This window comes from Cajanus cajan, chromosome 5 (genome assembly GCF_000230855.2).
Source record: "Cajanus cajan strain Asha chromosome 5, NIPB_CcT2T_4, whole genome shotgun sequence".
Taxonomy (NCBI): Eukaryota; Viridiplantae; Streptophyta; class Magnoliopsida; order Fabales; family Fabaceae; genus Cajanus; species Cajanus cajan.
In genome coordinates this window covers 53,164,133-53,187,081 of record NC_138521.1, presented here as the reverse complement: position 1 = coordinate 53,187,081, position 22,949 = coordinate 53,164,133, and the positions used below count along the sequence as shown (strand labels likewise).

Sequence of the window (22,949 nt, the reverse complement as noted above, 5' to 3'; positions counted from 1 at the left end):
TTGGTTTTGATCTCGTTTTGGTTTGCATGTTGATGTTTTAGGTTGTTTTAGTTGCTTTACATTGTTTTAAATATTTGGAAAAGGTTGCATGTGCTTGGGTTTTTCTTAATTTCTAGTTGTGGTTCAAATTTATGGATCTAAAGTGCCAAATTCTGATATTGGCATCGGGCACGCCTTCATGGTGTCGTGCGAGCTTTTGACAGAGACCCAAATCTCTTGTTTGCGCCAGGTGCGAGGCTAGTTGCCCTAGGCAGGAACTTGAACTTGAGTGTCTAGATGAAAGACGTTGGGTGCGAGTGAGGTCAATCGGGCGTGATATCAGAGACTTGAAAGCATAAGTCTCTACTGAGATGGTGCCAAGCGTGGAGTGTTAGGCGTCGGGCGTAAGAGCACTTGGAGACTCTTTGAGTCTCTAGCGCTGGGCGCGGATAGAGACGTGCCGGGTGCGGGTCACATGAATTAGTTTAGAACTATTACATATGTGGGTTGTCTTTTGTTGATTTTTAAATGACAAAAATGAGTTGTTTAGTTGCTGGTTGAAGTTTTTTATATGTTGTTTAATGTTGAGGATGTTATATTGATGTGTTGCAATGGTATTATGTTGAATTATTAAGATAAAATTCAAAGATGTGTAAGTTGTATGTTGTTTATGTTGTAAAGTTGATTAAAATTTGTTAAAGTTGTTTAATAAAGTTGATAAAATGTTGCCTATAGTTGTAAAGTTGATAAGTTGAGGACATATAGTTGATGATATATGTCTTATATTGAGATACGTAGTACTAAGGTGAAAATTGAAAGTTGTTTTAAAGTTGAACTCCTTAGTACTATGTAGGCAACATGAAAGTATTCGATCCATGTTATGGTTGAATGACCAAAGTGAATAAGGTATCTAGTTAGAGATGTAGTCTTTGACTAGGTACTGAAGGGTGCGTGGTACTTAGAGGGCACTGGGAGGACTAACTCCACATGTGGATTGGTGATGCAAGTCAAGGCTATGGTAAACTTATACCCAAACCCTTCTGCCTTGACAGTAGTACTGGACCTTCGAGTCTAAGTGGTACCACCTGAGAAATCAACTATTGTTGTCTAAGATGGAATATAAGGGATTACACATCATTTGTGCTTGTGGTCACTTAGCTTGCAATTGTCTGGTGTAGGTAATGGAAATTTGGGCCACTAACCAACCTGAAATGTCAACACAAAACTATTTAAGCAACCCATTAATGCTTTTTCTTAATATATGAATTTGGACTTGCTATACTTGTCTTCAATTTGGAAACAAATCTTTATCAACTTTTAGAAAAGTGATCCATTTTGGTAAAGGCTCTAAATTTGAACTTGCCTTGGCCTTCATAGTTAGTCTTTGTAAAGCTTGTTTCATCATCTTCATCTTGGACCATGTCATGGGATATCCAATGTCACACCAAAAAAATTTTGTCTTGACAAGTTGGATCTTTATTATAGGTAGACTAAACTCAATCTACTTTATTTCGATATCTATGAGTCCATTGTGAATATGTGTCATGTACAATTATGCATATCTATACACAACAACTTGCTATTAAAGTGAGTGTATGTTAGCATTTGTTACCCTAAACATTTTCTAACATATACTCACTTTTTAGCAAGAGTAAGATTGCAAACTATGTCGTAAATATATTTTAAAATAATCCTAATTATAGCTTGTTAACTTATTTTAATTAAAAAATTAAGTAGGTATAATTTAACAAATTTTAATTAAAAAATAAGTATAATTTAGCAAATTTTTTTAATGGACAAAGTTAAATTATTAAAATGTCTTTGAGTGGGTGAATGTAACAATCAACTGATCAACTCAATTTTGTTGAGGGAAAACAAAGCAAAGAACAAGCTGGCCATTAGATCCCAGGTTTATGCTGATGTGGTCGCCGCACCACAATTGGGCCCCAACATTGGTGATTACGAAAAATTGATAATTTCGTCAAGTAGGGTTTCGTTCCACCCAAAGAAACTTAGTTTTGCTTTCTTCTCTCATCCCCATAGGAAAAGTTGATTCACATATTCACGATTAATTCTTGAGAGTTGAATGAAAATCGAACGATGCATATTCTAATTATGTATGTTACAACATCTCCTTGGCCTGCATGAATACACCAGCAAAACCGAGCATTACATATGATATAACTAAATTCTCAACAAGTCTAAACCTCCTTGCTTATCCTAAGATGCCAACCAAACAGGTAAATCACTTCTACACGTTGTGTTACCAAGTGCATGCTTTTGTTTTTGTGTGCTATGCTTAACATATGGGTTTCCCCACCATATAGGTAAGTTATCGCAATGATAAAGCGGTGCTAGTGAGAGTATATGTTGAGAAGCCTAGGAAGAAGAGATCATCATCAGTTCAGCATCAGCATCATCACCATCACCTCCATTATCACATCCATCAAACAGTTAGACAAGAGGTAGTTCATCATGGCTCTGGTAGTAAGGGACATGATAGAAGAGCAGGGTTGCTTATGTACTCGCATCTCCTACGTGAGTCTACAAGAGGAGCATCATCAACACCCTCATTCTCCAAGAGGGTTGCAAACAACAATCTCCACCCACCTACCCAGGTAGGTGCACGCACCATTGACATAAAAATAATTTAATGTAATTTGATATATACTTATGATCTTTTTAAAGCTATGAAGGGGTACATAGTATATTTTTTAATTTTTTATTAATGTTTTTTCTTTTATAGGATGTGACTGAATTTATTATAATGCACTCACGTTTCCTTGTTATGTTATACTTTTGCAGATAGCCCCTTCTAACATGAAAAAGCCAGGTTATGGGGGAAAGACAACTTGCTTTGGCAATTGGAAACTACTGATTCCAAGGTTCTTAATAAGGTCATGGTCAAAAGCACAAAATAAAGAGAAAAAGAAGAAACAGACGGGTGGGGGTTTATCAGGAAATGGAACAAAAATGTTACAGGTATTTTCTATGCAAATTAAATTTTACAATAATTTGTTATAAGCCCTGATACCATGCTTTACTCTGATGCATGTTTCATTCTCACTCACTCAGGTATGGAGAGGAAAAAGTTTCTTTCTGAATGTGTTTTCAACAACACGCAAGTGAGCTTGAGGTTCAACTTTGTCCCGGACGAGGTATAACTCTAAGTATAATGTCTCGAATCTCAATCCAAATACGGCTTTATCGGGTAATTTGATTCAAGTTCTTATCTTCCATCATGCTAATTATATCATCAGTGGTCTTATTTCACATATTTTCTCTTATTTATCTTTTCGCAGTACAAATTTATTGTACAAATGCAATTTCTTCATGGATTGCAATTACTGGTATTTTGGTATCATGTACAAGGATTCAAATAGTCAAATTGCCACATTAATTTGGAATTTTTTAATATCTTCATGTACAATTTGGAATGCATTCCTTTTTTTTCATAGAAAAATACGTTAATATGTTATCACTTTGATTTTGTTAAACCACAAATAAAATAAGTAAAAAGGAATTAGTATTGCTAAATTACTCTAAATAACTCCTGTGAATGATTTTTACTTGACAGGTTGTCTCCTATAAAAAAATACCTATAATCTAAAATCAGCTGCTTACTAATTTTTAAAGTATGTTAACAAATTATAATGAGAAACAATTTCAAAATAAAGTTTAATGGATATACTTTCATTTAATGACTGTAAAAAAAAATTATACATTGTTTATGCAAATATTTTTTTCCTCTAAAACAAGGAGAATATATTAACAAAACCTCATTATAAAATACTTAAAATTATTGACAATTATAAAATACATAAGTTAATATTTTTATTATGAATAAAAATGCGCAACAGGTTCTTTCAAGTTTCATGTTGCAAAAAAAAACTGTAGAGTGAGAGATGGGTGAAGAACGGGTCATGGAAAAATGGGTTTTTGAACTACGGTTCGTTGAAGTGAGCAACCTCGCATCTTAAAGAAATAATCTTTAATTTAACAGCAAATATGTTCTGTTTGACAACTCATACTACAACTCTCGAATTTCAAAAAACTGAGAATACTAATTGGAAGAATGAAATTACGAAGCCAAAATGGTACGAGGTTGTCATTAAAACTCCTGGTAACAACGGCATCGAAATGTGATGATTGCACCAAGAACACAAGGCAACAGCAATAACGTCGTCTGAACATTTTTTTTTTCAGTGGAAAAGCTACTGCTGTTAAATTAAATAAATTAGAAACACCAATGAAAATTTTAGAAGCATGAAGAAATGGAATATAAAAGAGAATTGTCAATTATTGACGATGTTTAAAATGGTGTGAACACTCCACTTTAGAAAGTTCTCAAGGCCTCACCACCGATGTTTGAGAAATTGAGACATTGAGATCAATCGAGATTTGAGACATTCATTGAGAACCAGAAAAATAATGTAAATATTTTAAGTTGAAACAAAAAACTGCCAATAATAATAAAGGCAGGTAGGGTATCATTTGGGACTAATCTAAAGTTCGTATAAAATGTGAAAATTTATAAGAGTTCTTAAACTTAATGGAACATAATATGATTAAGTTAAGAAACTCCAATTTAGTTCACTATTGATTCTTCTGAATCTATATACAAGTAAAGAAATTGTTTATATTTCTTAAACTCAGACAAATTTTATACAAATCAATTTCATTTAATGTTCTATTCAAAAATACCCATAAAATAATAAATGAATATGATCTACCGTAAATGTGATTTAAGAATACTTTAATAAATATAATACATATTTTATATGATGTTGTGTAAATTAAATACATTTAACCATATTCTTTAATCTACATGAAATTATTATTATTATTATTATTTGCTTATACATCCGATCAAAAGGGAATATACAATGATGAATATCAAGTTCTCTATCGTATTTAAAACCAAATACATTTATTTCTACCAATCATTCAATTTTTATCTTACGCTCAATCTAAAAAATACTCCGCAAAATTTAAAAGGACAACAAATGCCTCAAAATTTTTGTACATAAAACATTAATGGAAATGAAAATAACGTATACAACCATTTTCCAACTTAATCTCAATAGTCCCCAGCCCTCAACCACTATTACAAGAGTATAGAATACAACAAACATTTGAAGGGGAAACCCTAACCTCGAAAAACCTCTTCTATATTTAATCTCGTGCGTTTTATCCTGTCACTTTCAAAACGTGCAGACAATTTTTTAAGAAATTATGACAAAATAGTAGCAAACTGTGAAACTTGAAAAGTTTGGAAGACCGTTTCGCACGTTTTTGAAGTAACAGAACCGAAACACATTTGTTACATTACAGGAGTTTCCTAGTGTTTTACCTATTTTACACATGTAATATAACAAAATTGGCCTGCAAAATTAGTCTGAGTCATGGTCTACTGAGATCTCTGTTGTCGAGTATACTCCCAGAGAGCAATGGCACCACTGACGTGAACATTGAGAGATCTAACAACTCCAAATTGCGGAATTTCGATGCAAGCATCCAAAATATGAATTACATCCACAGGTATACCTTCTTTCTCACGGCCAAGAACTAGGACCTGAGTAAACAACCAAATAATATGTTCAAACACGAAGTTAGACATGTCAGAAATGTATGGCATAAAGCATGGTATTAAAATAGCAAATATCAAAGATTGATGAAGCAAAACAACGAGCCAGTTAGCAAGAAAATATTTGTTTCCTTTAATCCCGCTAAGTAAAATTTGACTAAACGGTAACCCTTTTATCCATAAACCCCTGACCCACATGGTGAAAAATATTGGATTTTATTTTTATCAACTAAATATTCACTTCAGGCCACCATACACACCTACACAAGGTACTAGTATTTTATTTACCATAAACATCACATTGATCATTCAATGATTAATTCCACAAGTTTCGCCCTTCCACCAATTTGATAGCAAAATCTGACATGGAAGAACCAATTAAAAGTCTGTTTGTTTAAACTTTTTTCTTAAAAAAAGTATTTTCTTTTAATAAATAAACAGTTTTATTTTTTTTTAACAAAAAAGCAAATTCTATCTGCATAAAAAATTACTTTTTTATAAAACAGGTTTTTTATAATCGTTTTTTTAAATTTTAAAGAAAGTGGCCCTAAATACATATCAATGGATATCCAATTTGATGTATTGTATTTAAGAACCAATGTGATGTCACATGCACATCGTTGATCATCAAAATGTATTATTTATATAATGTTTATCCTACCCATTTTCACCTTTAATCAATATTGAGAGTAGATAGTTGCGGTGATTCAACATCTGATCCTCTAGTTTAGCTCAATACAAGTTCTAAATTCTGTTTGATATATATGGGGGAAAATCACTTTGCCACCACTCTTCAAAAAAATATTTCCGAAATTAGTTTACTTAGAAAGCCACAGTTGCAATCCATCACTTCTACATTACTGAGGCACAAACACTCCTTCAAAAGGACATGGTGTGTGCAACACTCTTGACACAACGACACACCTTGGGCACCCTTCCCCCATGATGCAATTAAAAAATAATTATTTTTTACTCAAACACCTCTCTTGGTCAACACCTACTCTTGATTAAACATTTCTATTATATATGAGGAGGGATCCTTTTACTCCAAGAATAAGTTTACCTAGACATATTCCGTTCAATAACTCATGTTCTACATCAAATTTCAACGATCCAACCGTTCAATTTAAAGTTCTTAATGCATAGATCAAATCTGCAAATTTTTAGAAAATTTGAAAATCATTTGATACTTCATTTCATTAATTCGAATCAATGTATAAAATGATTTTATGATTATCCGTCAATTTAAATAAATGAAATGAAGTATCAAATGATTTTTAAATTTTCTAAAAATTTGCAGATTTGATCTATGCATTAAAAACTATAAATTGAACGGTTGGATCGTTGAAATTTAATGTAAAACATGAGTTATTAAACAGATCCCTCCTCATTATATATATATATATATATATATATAGAGAGAGAGAGAGAGAGAGAGAGCATATCAAGTGAGAGAGAATTTATTATGAGAGATGAGAGGGTTAAAATATAACCCTTAGATTAATCAAGTGACAGAAAATTTGGGGTTTAATCAAGTGAGAAGAAATTAATCTAAGGGTTATATTTTAACCCTCTCATCTCTCATAATAAATTCCCTCTCACTTGATATGTTCCCTATATATATATATATATATATTAAAAGTCAACCAACAAATATTAGAAAGCTCAGCATTTTATGAGACTCATTTTTTCATAGGACTTATTTTGAGTTTTTTATTTTTATTTTGGTTAAGATTGCATTGTGAAATGATACCTCTTCGTATTCTATGAGGGTCATATTATCATATGAAAATTGAAAAGCTTAGGTTTTTGTCATATTGATTATATATTTTTATGTATTTATGTATAATTTAATCATTATGTAATTTAATCTTATTCAGAACTAATGTACTATAGCACTTTGTTATTGTAGTTTGCTACTTTGCTTTATTATGGAGTTGATACTATAACCAAAAGCCCCAGTGGCAGGGGGCAGTGAGGAACCACAGGAAAAGAAGTCCAAACAAGTACATATGGAAGCAATTTTATTATTAGTGGCATTTCCTGCTGAAGGGATATCCCCAATCACACAAAAATATAAAAAATAAATTAATTAATTAATTAAAATTAAAATATTAAAAGAACCGGACGGTCAGAATTCAGTCAGCTTACCATTTTTTTTGGAAAGATATACTGATCAAGAGGTACACTGTTTGCAGTTTGTTCCAAACCCAATATGGAAAACCCTTCCCTCTTTTTCTTCTGTAAGTAAGTCTTTATGCTATCCAGTGGGACTTCAATAATAGGAACCCACTTTTCAGCTGTCACACTGCAAACAACAATTTTCGGATAATTGAAAAAATTAAACTGCAATGAATTATAACATTTTTTTACATGAGTCATGCTTTTATACACACGCATAGATATGCATTAGCATTCGCATTTGAATTCAAATTGGAACTTAAACTTGAATTTGAATTTGCATTTGAATTTTCGTTTGTATTTGTTAGAAAAGCTGTTGTTTTGTGATGTTTTATCTGTCAGAAAAGCTGTTTGTTGGTTGTATTTGATTGTCCTAGCTATTAGTTGTTCCTGATATCTTTGCATGTACTGATGTTTGTCTTTCCTTTTATGTTACACTTTCATATATTTTATATTGCAGCTGAGTATGGCTGAAACACTCGAGCTTTTTGCCTCATTTCAAATCTTAAACACCAACTTGGTATTAGAGCAGGTTTGCCGTCGACAACCATCATCTTCCATTTCCGGTGCTGTTAGCTGCTGGCCGCTGTTGTTCAGTTCAACAAGCACATCATGACCCAAAAGGGTTTGAAGGCTAAAACCATGCGTGCCCTCACAGGTTGCCATGGATCCGCTGATCTGTTTGGCACATGAGACCGACGTCCCACTTTCCGGCCTCCATATTTGTTCCACCTCTAGGAGCCTCGTTGGCACCTCCAAGTTACTTTTTTGACATCACCTCACCTTCTAACTATCTCTAGTTTTAATTATAAGCTATAAATCAATTTTTTATTTGACTTTAATTATAAGCAACAATCATTAATTTTTAAAATAAAACAGTTAAATTTCTTTTTATCCTTCATATGTTGTTAATTCTATTTCCTATACATTTACTTATAACTAACATTAAATATGACAACCACTTAAAGTAAAGGATATATTTGAAATGAAACTAGGATTTATAGTAGAATTAATAAAAAGTAATCATATTAATTACTTTTTTTATCTTGATGATTTGTCTTATGTTGCTAAAACAACTTGTTTATAATTAGGACCAGATGTAATACACATGATCAAGGTGTTGGATCTCTCCATCCTTGAAGTTTTCTTAAAAAATATATTATTGCGAAATGGCTGCACTTGGACCTGTATTTTCAATTCATTGGACACACTTCAGAGAAACTTAATAGAAAAAATTACTTGTCTTAATCTGCCTGAGCTTTGGTTTGTTGGTCAAGGATATCCATGACCACTTGGAGAAGGACCTAGTGCAAAGGCTTGATTTCCGGCGTTGTGCCTTACTATATGGTAATCTGTGGGACCCAAAATATTAGGAACTCCTAGAACTTTCAAAACCTGTAATTCCTTTTGGAAGAAGGCACAAGTTATTTTTGCTAATAATAACAACACCTATATGATTCTGCCCAAACAAATTCATCATGACATGATTTCTTATGTTGCCAAGCTCAATATGTTGTGGAAGAAAGAACTTTGAGTGTTTCTAGAAGTTGATTGTTTGAAAAAGATTAAGAAAATGCACTCAAATTTTGATCATGTCAGTGATTTTATCACACAGCTCCTTCGTATTCCTTATCCAAACAAGAGTCGAATTCATCTTGAGTCAGCTGAATCCTTTGCAATCATGTCTGCTAGGGCAAGAGATGGTTGTGGAAACCGACGGTATTAGAGAAGAGACTAGAATAATAAATACTTTTATTATTCTTGTATTGATATTGTATATTTTCTGTTTTCTGTTAATGTTGCCAACTCATCAAGTTGGTTAGGTTTGTTAGGTCTATATATGTAAGTGATATCTAACAGATATCTTACCTTAATTTTTCTAATCATAATACAATCTATTCAATCCCTTCTCTCAATTCTTTCTCTCATATGGTATCATCGTGAGCACGGTGCGATCCTGGTTTTTCATCTGGTTGTTTGCTCTTCGTGTGGCTTGCTTCTTGCGCCCTTTTTGCGCGATTCTGCTCTTCGCGCCTGAGATCCTTTTTTTTCATCTGATTGTTTACTCTTCGTGTGGCTTGCTTCTCGCGCCCTTTTGCGCGATTCTGTTCTTCGCGCCCTCTTCGCGCGCTGATTCTGTTCTTCGTGCTCTGGTTTTTCGTTCGTGTGCTCTTCTGCTTCTGCTCGCACTGGTCTTGCACATTCTACTGTGACTTTTCTTTCAATCTTGCTCCAATGGCCTCCGCTTCTGCAACGTCCAACAGTTCTGTTTCCCACACCTTCTCCCAATCCGTCACATGCAAACTGGATGAAAGGAATTTTATGACCTGGCAGCAACAAGTTACTGCTGTCATTCGCGCACATGATCTTGAACGCTTTGTCGTCAATCCCAAAATTCCTTACTGCTGAGGATCGTGATGCCAATGCTATCAATCCCGAATATATTGCCTGGGACCACAAAGACTCGCTGTTGTTTTCTTGGCTTCTTGCAACACTTTCTAAATCCATTCAGGCTCGTGTTGTCTCGTGTCGTCATTCGTACCAGATTTGGGATCTGGTGTTTCAGCATTTTCAGTCACTCACCAAAATCAAAGCCACGCAATTACGACTCGAGCTTCGCACTATCAAGAAAGGAACAAGATCGTGTTCTGACTATCTCCTTCGCATCAGTATCATTGTTGAGACCCTTGCTTCCATTGGCTGTCCTGTTTCGCCTCGTGAACATGCTAAGTCCATTCTTGGTGGTCTTCCACCAGAATATGACTCTCTAATTTCTACAGTCACCGCGTTTGCCAGCCATGATGATAACCTTTCCCTGCTGAACTTGAGAACATGATTCTTGCACAGGAAGCAAGACTTGAACAAGCAAAGGCCGCTGTCGTCCAAGAACCCTTGTCCATCAATCTTGCTCAAGCCACCTCTGTCCCAACTGGTGTCCCTAATGTCAATTTGGCTTTGCAGCAACCTCAGATGTCAAACCCTCAGCCTAATAATGTTCAAAACTTTTCGCCTCAATCCTAAGCTGGCTTCAATAATCATGGAGGACGTGGTCGCGGATCTCGTGGAGGACGAAATCGTGGGTCTGCTGTTCAATGCCAGATTTGTCACAAACGTGGACATGAAGCCTCCACGTGTTATCAGCTTTCCCATAGCCTATCCTTGGGTGGTTTTCGGTTGCCCTTTCATTCCCTGTTTACTCCTTACCCCACCTATGGTCCCAATTCTCAACATGGGTATGTGTCTCAGCACCCTGGCCCTGGTGTTGTTCCCTACTATGGAACTGTTAATATGCTTGGACATTCAGGTCCAGCTTCGTGGTCCCCTTATCCCTTGGGTGGTTCCTTTTCTGGTCCTGGTATTCCACCTCCTGGGTTCACCTTTCCTGCAGCAACCTCCAATCAATCAAATCATCCGCGTACTGCATCTGCATCTCCTGCTCAACATGCTGCCCCAACTCTAAACACTGCCACTGCATGGATCCCAAATTCCGGTGCTTCTCACCATGCCACTTCGGACCCTCAGTATCTCTTGCAAAGTGCTCAATTTACTGGCACAAAGCACATTGCTATGGCCAATGGCCAAGGTACATCTATTGCCTCAATAGGTTCTAATATGTTTCGGTCCCCCATGCATCCTTCCACAATTTTGTCTCTCAAAGACCTATTACTTGTTCCCACTTTGACCAAAAATCTTATAAGTGTTTCAAAATTTGCTAAAGACAACAATGTCTATTTCGTTTTCTATCCTCATTCCTGTTTTTTCAAATCACAGGATTTGAACGAGACTCTTCTTGAAGGGAAACATGGTGAAGATGGTCTCTATCACTTTCATCCGCATCTGGCGAAGAAAAAATCTTTCAATATTGACATTGAGAAGAATTTAGCTTTTCCTAAATCTGACCCTTGTATTTTCCTTTCTGAAAAATGTAATCATGTTGTTTCCAATACCTATAAACAGTGGCACTTACGGTTAGGGCATCCTCATCATGATTCCCTAACTAAAGCCTTACAAACTTGTAATATTCGCCTTCCTACTGTCAATAAAATTTCTGATTTTTGTGACTCATGCTGTATTGCCAAGTCTCATAGGCTTCCTTCTCAACCTTCCACTACGGTTTATTCCAAACCACTTGAACTCGTTTTTCTAGACGTATGGGTACCTGCATCTTTAGAATCTAGTTGTGGTTATTTGTATTTCTTAACGTGTGTTGACGCTTGCACCAAATACATGTGGATTTATCTTCTTCGTAGAAAATCAGATGTGTACTCCAATTTTCAAAATTTTAAAGCCCTGGCTGAGAAACAGTTCCAAACGCCTCTCAAGTCTGTTCAAACAGATGGTGGAGGTGAATTTCGCACTTTAATACCATTTCTCCAACAAGAAGGCATTCTTCACAGACTCACTTGTCCCTATATGCATCATCAAAACGGCACTGTTGAACGACGACACAGACATATAATTGAACTCGGATTGGCAATGCTTCACCATTCGGCTTTACCACTAAAATTTTGGGATCATGCCTTTTTAACTGCTACCTATTTAATCAACAGACTACCCTCCTCCTCTGTTGGTTTTCAATCACCCTACAAACTAATTCATAACAAGGATCCAGACTATGCATTTCTAAAGGTTTTCGGTTGCTCTTGTTTTCCATTACTAAGACCCTACAATCAACACAAGATTCAACCTCGGTCCGAGGAGTGTCTATTCTTGGGATACTCTCCTAGTCATAAGGGTTACAAATGTTTAAGCAGATCTGGCCGAATATATATCAGCAAAGATGTGATCTTCAATGAAGGAAGATTTCCCTATAATGACCTTTTCATTACAACAACCCAAGCTTCTATCCCTGCTACCTCTGTTTCTATACTTCCCTCCCTTGTCTGTTCACACAATCCATCTTCCTCTACCCTAATATCACCTGCCATTACCGCCAGTTCTGGATCATCTGAGTCCAATTTTCTTCCCTCTTCTACACCTGTCAACATCTCTACTACTTCACCTACTGCTTCATCCTCTTCAAATTCACCTCCAGCCCCACCTCGTAATGATCATCCCATGATCACTCGCTCAAAAAATGGGATTATACAACCCAGAATTAACGCTACACTCTTGCTGTCTAATGTTGAACCCAAAACTGTCAAATCTGCTCTTACTGATCCTCATTGGCTTGCTGCCATGCAAGCTGAAATCACTGCTTTACATGCCAATCGAACCTGGACATTAGTTGAATTACCTTCTGGTAGAAAACCCATTGGCTGCAGATGGGTTTTTCGTCTTAAAGAGAATCCTGATGGCTCTATTAACAAGTACAAGGCCCGACTTGTTGCCAAGGGCTTTCATCAGCAACCTGGTGTTGATTTCTCTGAAACCTTTTCTCCTGTTGTTAAGCCTGTCACCATCCGGATTGTGCTCTCCCTTGCTGTGACTTTTCAATGGCCATTTCGCCAACTTGACATTAATAATGCATTCCTTAATGGAATGCTTGAGGAAGACATTTACATGTCTCAGCCTCCTGGCTTTATTGAACCTAACAACAAACATCTTGTCTGTAAACTTCAAAAGTCTCTTTACGGTCTCAAACAGGCCCCTCGTGCCTGGTTTGACAGATTAACTTCTGTTTTGCTGAAGCTTGGGTTCCACAAAAGCAAGTGTGATCCTAGCTTGTTTATTTTTTCTACTCCATCTGCCACTGTCTACATGCTCGTTTATGTGGATGACATTATCCTCACTAGCAATTCCTCCTCCTTATTGCAAAAATTTATTGATCACCTCAATAAAAAAATTTCTCTTAAAGATCTTGGCATTCTGGACTACTTCTTGGGTATTGAAGTCAAGTCACTTTCTGATGGTCGGTTACTGTTATCTCAACACAAATACATTTCTGATCTTCTTACCAGGGTTAAAATGGAAGACTCTAAGGGAATCTCACTCCTATGATTGGGGGTCAGCAACTTGCTAAAACAGGAACCTTGTTTGATGATCCTACCTTGTATAGGTCTGTAGTTGGTGCATTGCAATATGCCATAATTACCCGACCTGAAATTGCCTTTAGTGTCAATAAGGTGAGTCAGTTTATGTGCTCTCCAATGGAGGAACATTGGAAGGTGGTTAAAAGGATACTTAGGTATCTCAAAGGAACTCTTAAACATGGTCTAGTGTTTACGCCTGCTCGGTCATCTTCCTCTTCCAATCTTACTGCCTTTACTGATGCTGATTGGGTAGCAGATCCCAATGATAGAAGATCTACCTCGGCAACCTGTATTTACCTTGGTCCTAATCTTGTGTCTTGGTGGTCCAAGAAACAATTGCTTGTTGCGAGGTCAAGTACTGAGGCCGAATATCGTGCTTTAGCTCAAGCCGTTACTGAAGTCTTGTGGATCCAGTCCCTTCTACAAGAACTGAAAGTTCGTCTAAACACTCCTATAGTGCTCTGTGATAATCAAAGCACAGTAGTACTGTCTCACAATCCTGTTCTTCACTCTAGATCTAAGCATATGGAACTTGACATCTTCTTTGTTCGAGAAAAAGTCATCAGTAAAGCTCTTGTTGTCTCACACATTCCCGCTCAGCATCAATATGCAGATCTTTTAACCAAGGCACTGTCTCCCAAGCGTTTTCTGTTTCTGCGTTCCAAGCTCAATGTTGCTGATCCATCTGATATGCTTCATCCTCCTTGAGCTTGTGGGGGGTGTATTAGAGAAGAGACTAGAATAATAAATACTTTTATTATTCTTGTATTGATATTGTATATTTTCTGTTTTCTGTTAATGTTGCCAACTCATCAAGTTGGTTAGGTTTGTTAGGTCTATATATGCAAGTGATATCTAACAGATATCTTACCTTAATTTTTCTAATCATAATACAATCTATTCAATCCCTTCTCTCAATTCTTTCTCTCATAGACGGGGACAGGGTGGTAAAAATGGATGCCATTAATGCTCAAATTATAAGATAATGGGTCATACTCAAGAACTTGCTATTCCTTATATGGCTTTCCTGAAAAGACGGACAATGTCCCCAAATCTGAACATAAGCTTTCTAAGAAAGAATATCCTTGGAGAGTCAAGGCCCATAGATAACAGATTCTGATGCTTCTTACAATATTTATGGCAATAATACCTTGTTCTCTTCTATTCACCCACCTAAAATGTCCTCACTTTATCACCTTAGCAAATGGGTTCAAGGTTGTCTTCAAAGGAGTTGGTCAAGTTTCTCTCTCTCCCTCTTTAAACTTATAATCTTTTCTTTTTTTCTTGTTGAAAATCAGGAATAGATACCTTTTATTTATAGCATAGAATAGGAAAATATCTCATAATTAAGGGAAACATAATATTTCTAATTCATACCTATCTCATGTATTCTTCCTATTTAAGAAACTTCCGTGGTGTAGCTGAGACGCAGATTCAGCCTACTATGTCTCTATTTTTCATTTCTTTCAACATGGTATCCGAGCCTAATTGGGACATAAAAAGGATTCATAATACCTGGTAGACCAAATGTCTCCAGTGAATTTTTTTGGGGGGACTGTTCCTCTCCGGTACACCCTTTCCGACATCTTTTCTGGCCACTGCCACCGCTCTGGCAGCAAAGATCACTATCAGCCTCCCTGTCCACCAATGTACACTGCAACATTGACTGTCTTGATTGAAGCTCTCACGCACATCCACTCTGCTAGCCAAACAGCTTCCGCACTGCACCAGCACATGGGAATGTGTGTGGCCATCATTTGGCATGCTATTTTTCCGGCACTAAGGTCACCCTTCCCTGGGGAACATAACCCTAGACCAGTGTTGCAATTCAGAGACGCTAATCATGAGATCATGGCCGCTTCTATTCAGCCATTACAAGAATGATGCAGCAGTGGCATTCTATTCAAAGAAAAAGGGCTTTCAAACAGATCCAAACAGGACGATGTAAGATGAAACTGCCCCAAAAGAATAAAGAGGAGGGGGTTGAGGTTGGTGACCCTATTTGTGGTGGCAGTGGTGAGTGGGCACCCTTGGAGGGTGACAGATGGCTTACACATGTCAGTCACAAATGTGGTGCATGCAGCAGTTGCTGTCTGCTTTGTGTCAGAAATGCACCAATATATGGGCGAGGCACTCCTCCCTGTGTGTTGCAGGTCTAATCAGCAACATTAGTGGTGGCTGGCAACAATGAAAACAGAACCCCCAAGATCGGGATCTCTGACTCTGATACCAAGTTGAAAAGAAAAGAAAAACTATAGGATTTGAATATTATTCTGTGTCTGCAATACAAGCACTAACTTCCCTTTTATAGGATAAACTTACAGAACAAAATAGGGAAAATCTAGACATATTAAAAGAAATAGGGAAAGTAGAAAAGAGAATAAAAATTACCCTAATAATTACAAATAAAAAGGGAGATTTTCAACACACTATGCAATATATCTGCTTCGTAGTTAAAAAAAAAAACATGTGAAATATCAGTAAACACATTATTTTGTTATCATCAAAACCTGATTAGTTGGAACTGTTTGTCGTTTATGATTTTTGTATCAGCAATTGCCAGTCCTGATGCTCTAAATACCTGCTTTACACAACAATAGGAATAAAGAAAGTTAAACAATAGATAAGATCAAAAAATGAAGCAGAATAAGTAACTTACCTCGCATGTACGAGCCAAACCAGCAAGATTGGGTATGCGGTCAAGCAATGATGCAACAAGGATAAAATTCTGTCGACTTGCTTTTTGTTGATCTAGAGATGATCTTCTTGACTGTAATAATTGGTCCAAAAGGAGATCATCCCTCTCTATCTCTGTCATGATCATATTGAAATTAAATAATGGTAGATACAAAACCATGAATCACATACTAAATGTGGAACACAGACAACACACACAATACAAGTTCATAATGACACAATAAAAACAGTTTTAGATCATTAGTTAGTTTTCATTCCTTTTTTAGTTGCTGAACAAATTCAAGCATACCTGCCATTTTTTTGTAGGTTTCATCATTGCCATAAAGGAAACTTGCTTCATTGTCCCCCTTTTCATGTTTGGTAAAAGTAACCTTTTTCTGGAAATCTGAAGACATATCTTTAAGCATGGTTTCTTCAGTGCCACCTGATAAATTTTCCTTGTAATGCTTATCCCCATTGAAATTTAGAGTCTCATTCCTAATTGTCACCACATCCTTTGCCATTGAACACCGTAGGTCTTCTCTAGCATCCTATAACATCAGGGAGGAAAAACTTGCAAGATGAAACAGAAAATATGGCCCTTCTCTTTTAGATAAGTATGGCAAAGTACTTACATTTAAAAATTTGAGAACTTGCTCCATGAGAGATGTTGGAACACATTCAAAATCATCCTCCTTCACACACCAAAAAGAGATAATAAACAAATATATCATAAAAGCAGAAACAAAAGCTCATTTATATTGACGATACACACTGAAATAGATATTTTTTATTAGAGGGAAGATTCTATCTAGAGACATTACAATCAGCTTTGTTAGTTTGAATGAGTAATTGACAAATGTTTCCTCTGAGCCAATGGGAGGCCCTTGAACAGGCTACATATGAAACAAGCTTGATGCATGTGATCTAAATACTCAAACTTGAAGAGGAGTATTAAAAACAATGCAAATAGGATAATTATATTTTGTATAGCAATATGTAATTAAGGTAACTTTTGTTAGAAATAGATAGTCAGAGAAAAAAAGAGAACTGGAAGTTTGTATTATTAGATCTATAATCTACGTAAATTGTACTGGGCTGATCTATAGATATAGCTGGATACAAGGGAGTGAAATACTAACTGTCAGGTCAAGAACAAATACAGTTGTCTGACAGTGTCAAGGATCCAACTAGAGTCTACTACCAGACTGAACTCTATAATTCCCCCCTAAAAGCTCAGGGTGGTTGGTGACTAGCAACAACCCTGAGTTTGTCTCCAGTGTAGTAAACCTAAGCTTGGACAGTCTTGGTTAGAATATCTCAATCTGATCTTGAGCAGGAACATGAAGAACACTGAGTGATTGTGGCACTAAGCCAGAACTTTATCTCTAACAAAAAAGTTGTCCAGCTCCCTGTGCTTGGTCCTGGAATGTAGAACAGGATTGTGACTCGCAATAGATAGCTGGACTGGAGCACTCAACCTATAATTCTTTTAGAAGGGACTAACACAAAAGAATTTCAGATTCAGCACTTGATTTTGCTACTAGAGTTTGTTTCCTGGACCACCAAGATATCAAGTTTAGCCAAAAAACAAACAGGTGCCAGAAGTGGGCCTGAGCCATCAACACCAATACCCCAGTCTGCATCACAACAAGCACAGATGGGATAGGGTTGAAGGAGACTTTTAAGAAAGTGGGTTGGAGCCTAACTCAACCTTACAAAACCAGTTTGTAAGATAAGAATTGCTCTCCACTTATATACATTATAATAGTCTTATCTCCAGTCGATGTGGGATCTCCAACACACCCCTCTTATGCCAAAAATTAGACATCTCGAACATATAGTTTGTAGGACTGGACATGTGCAAATGGTCTAATAACAACCTGATAATGTGATTGTTGTTGTTAGATTTAATCCTCACTTTATAAGTCAATTTTGTAGGGTTGATTAAAGCTCATAACCTATTATTCTAAGATGGTATCAGAGCTTGATTTTGTAAGGTTGAATTAGGCCCCAACTTCACCTTCAAACCAGGTTTGTAAGGTTGAGTTAGGCTCTAATCCACTTTTTTAAGAGACAAAGTCTGAAGTTCCTTTGAGATATCATAGAAAACATTCACAGCTTTGCAGTGACAGTTCAAAGGTGTCACATAAACAAATAGACTTTGTTAACATTGCAACCGATCTCTGGTCGCGTGATACCAGTTTACTGCAAGGCACCAACAAGGCAATAATAGATCAATAAAAAGTAGGGCCATCCATGTAATTTCTCCCAAATCTAGAGGGCTTGACTCAAACATTTGACCCAAAGTAGACATTATTGTCCCTGGAAAATTTACTGACACCAAGATTTTTAGATATAGATGGAACAAGAATAAGATTGTTAAGATGATACTTGACATTGGAGTAGGAATGAGAAGTTAGGTCATAGGAAGAAAATTCATTGGCACAGTCACAGGAAGATTCACTAATGTTCGTGAATTTGGAAAAGGTGTTTGTGGCGGATTGGTAGCCATTCTAGGAATTAGTAGCTCTTTGGTCCCATGTTAGACATAATAGTCAGAGAAAAATGGAGAACTGAAAGTTTGTATTATCACTTATTAGATCTATGTAAATTGTATAGGGATCCTTTATATAGAGAGCTAGATACGAGTGGTGAAATACTAACTGTAAGTACAGAGTTGTCTGATAGTAACAGGGACCCTACTCGAGTCTACAAGACTGTACACCAACAACTATAAATCATTGTAGATATTAATTTCATTAATTAATTATAAATAATAGTTCACAGCTATGCAATTCACACACATGGATTTCACCATGTCTCTCATTTATCTCATCTCTTGTATACCATAGTTATCAATCCACGGACAGTAGAGCTCATATATGCGAATATCCTAAGATGATGCATGGTTCTAGCACAGAGAAAAGAACATATGTTGAAGGCATGCCTTAAATAGCCACCACTTTGGCCATGATTGCAGCTGTGATAGCCACTATGCAATTTTTATAGCAGACCATGGTCACTCCACTCATCTATCCTAGTGCTATACAATAACTATGGTGAACACCTAGTGGACACACTGCCCACCAATGAGAATTCTTTTCAGTAAATCATGTTTCAACTCCAGTTTCCATTCCTCCTCCACAATGATCTCATTTCGGCAACATCTGATGACAGCAGTGAACGGTGGCAGAGAAGTGACCGAAATAGAGAAAAGGCAGAGCAAAATCGAGCCCATTCTGATACCAAGTTGAGGACTCTTTGATGAATTTCCAATATGTATATACATTTCAGAATTAATTACATTTAAGAGCAGTAAATATAAATGCAATTTCCTAAGTACATAAGACAAGCACTACGCATAAGGGTAGCATTTGTATAATTGTCCAAATACATGTTATACTCACCAACACAAACCCTCACCTCAACTCGATTGATGAAAATTCCAGCCGGTGTGACAGAACTATTTGGGTCATAAGCATCAAGATATCCTTCCATTGATGTTCGTAAGCTGAAAGATAATGTAAATTAATGAGTTTAGTCCATTAGAAAGCAGTACAAAGCAATGAGTTTACACCTATTTTATACTAGTAGTTAGGTCTTGTATGAAAATTGCAACACAACCCAACTCCAATCATGCAATAAAATTAGGAAACACAATTAAAATTAGAAAACTCCCAATAACTGAGATAATCATTCCTACTTGCATTCTTAACTTGACTTGATCTAACAAAGTGGAAAATTAAGGATAAAACATAATATACTTGAAGAGCATACTAAAAAATGACTTAACAGTTTTACAGATGTCATAATATTGGAAATCTACAGAAAATAAAGATTTACAATATAGATATATAATAAGAGAAACAAAAAATAAGAATAATACCGCGCACAATCAGAGTTTCTTGCAAGGTATGTTTTCAAATCCACAAAGCACCTCTTCTCTAAAGGTAGCATCTCAGAAGACCCATAATTCAACGAAGGAAACAGTTTATGTAGAATTTGAAATGCAAGTAACTGAAACAACAATCACACATATGACTCATTTATTTCAGTTTGAAATATGTATGTGTGTGTATGTATGGAGAGAGAGAAAGAGAGAGAGAGAAAGAGAGAGAGAGAGAGAGAGATAACACCATAAATGATAACCTGGGTAAAACCACGTAAGCTGTGATGATGTGATGTTAATAATGGAACCAGAGGAGGAAATAATTCATCCAAATGACTAGATTGAACATCTTTAGATGAATTGAGAATGACATTAGCTGCTATGAATACATATGAAGAGAGTGCCTGCATTTTAAGTCTAACAATTAGAAGACTTCCATAAGCATAAAGCAGAATGTTCTAACAGCTTATGATATACATCTATAATTTTTCTTTTATCCTTTTTAGCGTAAAAAAATGCAGTAGTAGAAAAAGTGCCAAGTCATCAAGCATATTAAACTAACACTAACAGAGAAGATGATAAACAATAGGAGTTTGTGTCAAACTAATAAAGAATGTGCAACTACCAGTGGATGGTAATATATAATCTGATCAATTCAACTCTTATAAGAGCTTATAGAGTTAGAAATGGTAATAGTGATTAATAAGTAATTGGAAATTGTGAGAGTTAATGAATCATTGCAAAGATTTTTGTCATAGAAAATAGTTTTCTGAAATGACTCAAATGATTGTTCATTATCAAATATCAAGTTTCATTTCTATTAATGGAGAGTACAAGCTTGTAAATTAACCATTCTGTTACAGTTATCAGTAATTGTAATGTAACAGAATGTTGACAGATGATTAAATTATCTACAACTACAAAACTGGGATGCTATACATCTATCATCCCAACCCCCCCCCCCCCCCCCCACACACACACACACCAAAAACCCAGGGTGATTGAGAAGAAAGCACCAAGTTTGTCTAACAAATGATGAAACTGCAGCTTTGACAGTGATTTAGCAAGATCAAGTATCGAATCAGAAGTTGGAACATGTGTACTGATGAATGACCTCTTCAGACCCTTCTCATAAACAAAAAAGGTGTCTAACTCCATGTGAGATCAGATATCAAATCAGAAGTTGGAACATGTGTACTAATGAATGACTCATTCAAACCCTTCTCATAAACAAAACAGGTGTCTAACTCCATGTCCTCAATGCTGACATGCAACATTGGGTGGTGAGTTGTGACACAAAGAAACTGCTATTTGACTACCACAACAGACAACAGGAGTAGGAAATATGATGCGAAGTTCAGTAAGAAGGGACTGAACCCAGATAATTCCAGCTGTAGTAGAAGCTAAACCCCTATATCTACATTTGGTAAGAAGTAAGATTAGGCGCAATAAGCTGCAAACAAGTTCTTCATATGGATCCTTGTATAAGCCACATATGTAACGAGATTGGCACATATGGATCTATTTGCTCCAACGTGATAGAAATTGTTAGACAGAAAAAGTACAGTCAATCATAAGTCATAACTGTACAGTATCATGTATTTAAAGTAATCAGGTTAATGATAAAGTTTGTATTATTGTTATTCGGTGTATAACTATATAACATAACTCCTCATAAATTCTTTCATGTCTCTCATTTTCCTATTTTCAAAGTTTCTCAAGTGGCAGCAACTAACATTTAATTTGTTCATTCAAGATTTCAAGTACTAATTGATATCATCATTATAGTCAATAATTCTTGTAATTCCATTTAGTGGCAATCTTTTGGCAAAGGGGACAGGTCCACAGAGTAAAAAGCATAACATATATTGAAGAACTGAGAGAATATGTTCAGCTACTTTGAAACTAAACATTTAGCAATATAGATGCTGTATAGCAATTTCAAGTCATGAGACAGATGGCATACAAAAGGATTATCACCGAACAGCTGCCTAGTTCAGAAACAGCCACCCACTCATTTCTACATCATTTACAGCCATTTTGGTTTGGATTAATTTGTCAGGGGATTTGGTAAGTTTTCAGTGTACCCTAGATCCCTACAAGTTCAAACCAGTTTTTATTAATAAATTTAGACAGTTAGGAAGGGACAAGCAGGGAAAAAATTTAAAGTGGTCTGTTGATTTTACAGTTCTTTTGTAACCTTACTGTTGCTCTAACGCTCACCCTCAACATGATTACAATTATGCCACTAAGAAATTTAATAGAACACATGTAAATGAGGTTATAGAGTTCATGCATTAATTGAGACATTAATGGAGCCTATGCATCAATTCAGACATTAGTGAAGCTTATACATCGATTGAGACATTACAGCTTGTTTTTAGAAGCTAAGTTTACGTTGTCCAGTAAGTAGCAATAAACAACAAAATAAAACATGGTAAACTAGAGGTCTCATCATGTCAGAAAATAAAATTTACCTGCTGCCTCATATTATAATCCCGCAATATGGGGACCAATTGTTCTTTAACCTGTGAATTAGACATTATGAAAAATGAAATAAAAGATTATTTCAACAGAGACAGGTAACGGATTACAAACTTTACATGGTAAGGTGGACTCTGAAAGGTGCATCAGTGCATGTATTACAAGAAACAAAATGCCA

General features: G+C 36.0%; 2 protein-coding genes across 4 annotated transcripts in view; one reads left to right on the top strand and one right to left on the bottom strand.

Annotated features, from left to right (window-relative positions):
• The first annotated feature begins 1,869 nt into the window (after positions 1 to 1,869).
• On the top strand, positions 1,870 to 3,394 carry LOC109811790 (uncharacterized). Its single transcript, XM_020375620.3, has 4 exons — positions 1,870 to 2,219; positions 2,307 to 2,597; positions 2,785 to 2,961; positions 3,055 to 3,394. Exons 1-4 carry the CDS (start codon positions 2,124 to 2,126, stop codon positions 3,106 to 3,108), a joined length of 618 nt encoding a protein of 205 aa, XP_020231209.1. The 5' UTR covers positions 1,870 to 2,123; the 3' UTR covers positions 3,109 to 3,394.
• Positions 3,395 to 4,986: 1,592 nt separating this feature from the next.
• Positions 4,987 to 22,949, bottom strand: part of LOC109811829 (tRNA/rRNA methyltransferase (SpoU) family protein) — a 38,025-nt gene continuing 20,062 nt past the window's right edge. The window contains exons 26-35 of one of the 3 annotated variants that reach the window (XM_020375667.3): positions 22,765 to 22,815; positions 20,548 to 20,691; positions 20,285 to 20,415; positions 19,822 to 19,909; positions 17,031 to 17,090; positions 16,706 to 16,946; positions 16,379 to 16,530; positions 16,230 to 16,300; positions 7,718 to 7,874; positions 4,987 to 5,554 (exon numbers count right to left, since the gene is read on the bottom strand). In XM_020375667.3, the coding sequence (XP_020231256.2) occupies positions 5,390 to 5,554; positions 7,718 to 7,874; positions 16,230 to 16,300; positions 16,379 to 16,530; positions 16,706 to 16,946; positions 17,031 to 17,090; positions 19,822 to 19,909; positions 20,285 to 20,415; positions 20,548 to 20,691; positions 22,765 to 22,815 (1,260 nt within the window). In that variant the 3' untranslated portion in view covers positions 4,987 to 5,389. Of the gene's footprint in view, positions 5,555 to 7,717; positions 7,875 to 15,234; positions 15,860 to 16,229; positions 16,301 to 16,378; positions 16,531 to 16,705; positions 16,947 to 17,030; positions 17,091 to 19,805; positions 19,910 to 20,284; positions 20,416 to 20,547; positions 20,692 to 22,764; positions 22,816 to 22,949 lie in introns of those variants that run through there. The other 2 variants (XR_014434100.1, XR_002240877.3) reach the window with 2 other exon arrangements.